At 44.5% G+C, this 4,161-nt stretch overlaps 1 protein-coding gene across 1 annotated transcript; it reads left to right on the top strand.

Moving 5' to 3' along the window:
- The first annotated feature begins 2,372 nt into the window (after positions 1-2,372).
- FAM46C (family with sequence similarity 46, member C) lies at positions 2,373-3,901 on the top strand. The gene has a single exon (XM_009079543.1). It carries the CDS (start codon positions 2,394-2,396, stop codon positions 3,567-3,569), a length of 1,176 nt encoding a protein of 391 aa, XP_009077791.1. The 5' UTR covers positions 2,373-2,393; the 3' UTR covers positions 3,570-3,901.
- The last annotated feature ends 260 nt before the right edge of the window (positions 3,902-4,161 follow it).

The raw sequence follows: 4,161 nt of genomic DNA, 5'->3' as shown, positions 1-4,161 counted from the left end.
TATTTAAAGCTGTGGGTTATTTTTGGGTGTTGTGTCAAGCTGTATGTCTTACAGGAGGAAGTTACTGCTGCGGGGTAATGCGCGTCGTGCAAAAGGTGGAGGTGTGTTGTCGCCGCTTTCTGCCTCCGTTTTGAGCGCTGCGTCCAACGCTCTTTGGTGTTAGAAGTTGTGACTCTCGCCTCTGTAGTTGTTTTCTTCCCAGGCAATGAGCATCTCCAGGTGTCAGAGCTGCCTGTGGTGGGAAGGGTTGGCAGTGAAAAAAAGAGGCGTGTGCGCTGCTAGCATCCTAAATACACCGAAGTTCCTAAGAGCCTATTGTCACTAACAAGCCTGGCTGCTGAGGAGACAGGCGTGAGTGATTCGGGGTGAGAGGCTTTGGAGGTTGACAGCCTGAGGACTAAACTCCCCACTGAACTGGGAATGAAAGACTTCATCTTCCTCCCAGCAGGGCAGCAGAGTGTGCTATCCTCCTAGGTGAGGATCACCAAACAGAACCAAGTGTATGTGGTGGGGTAGGAAGCACTGATCCGAGTCCTTAATGCTCACTGCGTGAGCTGTCTGTCTTGGTCTTAGCTGTGGAGAGGGCTGCAAACAGGAAGGAGGAGAGGGAATACTTTCAGAGGGAGTAGCTGAAAGCACTTGTAGCTTAAGTTAGAGGTCACAGGAGACTCCTGTGTCCTTTAGTGTTCCAAGGAATGTAATGGAAATATAGTGAGTTTATGATTAAAGCATACTTTAATATGCTGGAAGTACCTGGCAGCAACTGTTGGCAAGCTTGATGCCTTTGAGTTTATGCTGTGTTGAAGCATGAAGGATTGAGTTTGAAAAACCTCTTAATTTGTCCTAGCCTGATCATCGGTAGGGTTGGACTTGATGATCTTTGAGGTCTCTTCCAACCTGGTTTATTCTATTATTCTATTTTGTGAATCAGAGGTTTGTTTCTTGTCTTCTCATGCTGATGTGACCCACAGCAGCACAGTCTGTAATGCAGCAGCTCATGCTCCAAGGACAAGCTACTTCTCCAGGAGCATTTTAACCTTATTGTGTGTTTGATCCAGGATTTGACTCTGTTCTGCTGAGAAAGTAACAGGTCCAATGAATTTCTCAAAAATTAAAAGCTGTGAGAGACATGAGATGGCAATAGCTGCTCTTTAAAATTTTCTTACAGATGTTCCATGTGCTGTTGCATGTTAGGAGACTATGTGGTTGGGTTTAAAACCATTCTTGGTGGGCAAGAGTTAATTTGCTTAAGTCTGAGTAGTCTGACCTTGGCAGCTGCAGTCTTTACAGTACTAGGGGCAGGGGATAGGTCTGGATTAGTCTGTAGCTGTCAGGAAGCACCTGGCTACAATAGAAACCTGAAACACTTAAAAAAAGAAAAGGGTGTTAATACCAGTTGGGGTTACATGACTGTAGAACATATGCAAGTATCTATATGCTTCAAAATACACCCACTTAAGCACAAGAGAATGCCAGCTGGGACAAGACTTCTTAAAATGTTCAGGCAAGGTTGTGACCAAGTCTTGTTAGTGAGATTCTCAGTGTTAGAATAACACTAAGTCGGTACACATCCTCTGAATATATGCCAGCTCTTATAAGTTTGTTTGCCTTCCACAAGTGAGCAAAGGTTGAGGCAAGTATGGATATTTCCAGAAAGGCAGTTTGGTTAGGCATTGCCTCTGAAGAAGTGTAAAGGGTTGCTTACAAAGCCTGGAGTGCAAATTGAATGTTGTTACCTGACTTTGTAGCTAAAATTCCATCCAGGATGTTGAGTGCTGAAGCTTCTTGCAGGAGCAAGATGTATTTGTCCTTTATCCTAGGAGTGATAGATGCTGAATGGCTCAGAAAGGAAAGACTTTGATGAAAAGGAAGGAATTTTGTGTCTCTGGCATAATTCAAATGCTTTCAATGGACTGGATGTCTGAGTCCTGAAACTAAGACCTGTCTTCTACTGTTGTGATGGTTGGAGAGAGCAGTTTGAGCTTTATATGGATCATGGCTTAACTTTAAAGCTTACCTTTTGGTAGTGCCTTGCAGCTCATCTGTCTTTAGCTGGTGTTGCAGATAACTTTAAACTTACGTAAAGCTTCTGTCGTCTTTAAATTCCATTTGACACAAACTGCTTTTCTGAAGTACTTCACTCTACCTTGCCAAAAAAGGACAATGACAACTAGAATTTTTGCCTGCACCAGTAGAGAAGCTGTGTGTCACTTCAGGTGAAAGACCTGCTGATAAACATTAGTACACAGAATTATTTATTTCTAGTTTGTGTCTATGTGTGTGTAGACAGAAAAACAGAGCCAGGGACATATCTAGGAAGCACAAACGAAGTCTGACTTGTCTTTTTTATATTCCACCTCCCTACAGTCTCTTTGGAGAAGAAAAGCCTTAAGATGGCAGACTATAGAAGTAACACAGCGGACTGCATGTCATGCAGTGTACTGAACTGGGAGCAGGTCAGCCGTCTGCATGAGGTTCTTACAGAGGTGGTTCCGATCCATGGGCGAGGTAACTTCCCAACACTGAAGATAACTCTGAAGGACATTGTTCAGGCAGTTCGGAGCAGGCTGAGTGAAGCAGGCATTGTGGTACAAGATGTCCGTCTGAACGGCTCTGCAGCTGGTCATGTCCTGGTCAAGGATAATGGCCTGGGGTGCAAAGACCTGGATCTCATTTTTCAAGTTTCTCTCCTAAGTGAGGGAGAGTTTCAGTTAGTTCGAGACGTGGTCTTGCAATCCCTCTTGAATTTCTTGCCAGAAGGAGTAAGCAAGCTAAAGATCAGCTCGGTAACGCTGAAGGAAGCCTACATCCAGAAGTTAGTCAAAGTGTACACGGAGACTGACCGTTGGAGCTTGATATCGCTTTCCAACAAACATGGCAGAAACGTGGAGCTTAAGTTTGTAGACTGTATACGACGACAGTTTGAGTTCAGTGTGGACTCCTTCCAAATAATACTGGACTCTCTGCTCTTTTACTACGACTACTCAGAAACCCCCATGTCTGAGCACATGCATCCAACCGTGATTGGGGAGAGCATGTATGGAGACTTTGAAGCTGCTTTTCATCACCTCCAGAACAAGCTGATAGCTACCAAAAATCCTGAAGAGATCCGAGGTGGTGGTCTTCTGAAGTATAGTAACCTCTTAGTACGAGACTTCAGGCCCATGGATAAGGCTGAGATCAAAACTTTAGAGCGCTACATGTGCTCCCGATTCTTCATCGATTTCCCAGACATCCTGGATCAGCAGCGCAAACTAGAGACCTACCTCCAGAACCACTTCTCCAAAGATGAGAGGAGCAAGTATGACTACCTCATGATTCTGCGCAGGGTGGTGAATGAGAGCACAGTCTGTCTCATGGGACATGAGCGAAGGCAGACTCTCAATTTGATTTCTCTGCTAGCACTCAAAGTGCTGGCAGAACAAAACATCATCCCTAACGCCACTAATGTTACCTGTTACTACCAGCCAGCACCTTATGTTAGTGATGTGAACTTCAGCAACTACTATCTTGCAAGTGCTCCTGTGCCGTACAGCCAGCCCTGCCCCACCTGGTTGCCTTGCAATTGATTGCTTTGTTTGAGTGTTCCTGAATGGAGGCTACTGAAAACCAAGATGTAGACAAAACTAGAACTGTCATTTGGAGACTTTCTAATGGAAACATGACTGCGTTGGACTGTGACTGTCCATTTCCTGGTATGCAGTAGGAGTATGCAACCAGGTGACCTGCTATGAACCTTTCAGTATATCTCTACAAATGCCAAGAAGCCTTATTACATCTTCATGGGAAAAAGAGAACCAGCAGCCAGATGTTAAGAGGAGTAGTTATGAGACTTTGTACTAGTTCTGGAAGTGGCTATTAGCATGTGATCTAAGTGGAGTATTCAGTAAACTGGGCTAGTTAATAGATTGTAAAATGCCTTGAGCAGAAGCTGCTCCTGGAGTAGCAGCAAAACTCAGCTTTCTATTGCCTAACCTCATTACTCTTCCTCAGTTCAAGTTCTGACCACACTTCTATTGAGCTCATTGTGCCAAGAGAGGCCTCATGTCATGTTTGGGTTGCTTTCCTTGCTGGCTGTGTAGAGTTGGTAACAGTATGGATACTGTCTGTCTTGTAGAAGGCCTAAGTGTTGTTTCCTATAGTACCTACGGATATGTGGTC

This window comes from Acanthisitta chloris, unplaced genomic scaffold (assembly GCF_000695815.1).
Source record: "Acanthisitta chloris isolate BGI_N310 unplaced genomic scaffold, ASM69581v1 scaffold43807, whole genome shotgun sequence".
Taxonomy (NCBI): domain Eukaryota; kingdom Metazoa; phylum Chordata; class Aves; order Passeriformes; family Acanthisittidae; genus Acanthisitta; species Acanthisitta chloris.
The sequence above is the reverse complement of the archived record's forward strand: the minus strand, read 5'-3'. Positions and strand labels throughout refer to the sequence as shown.

Coding starts and splice junctions, on each gene's coding strand:
- FAM46C (XM_009079543.1), top strand. CDS start 2,394: ATGGCAGACTATAGAAGTAACACAGCGGACTGCATGTCATGCAGTGTA.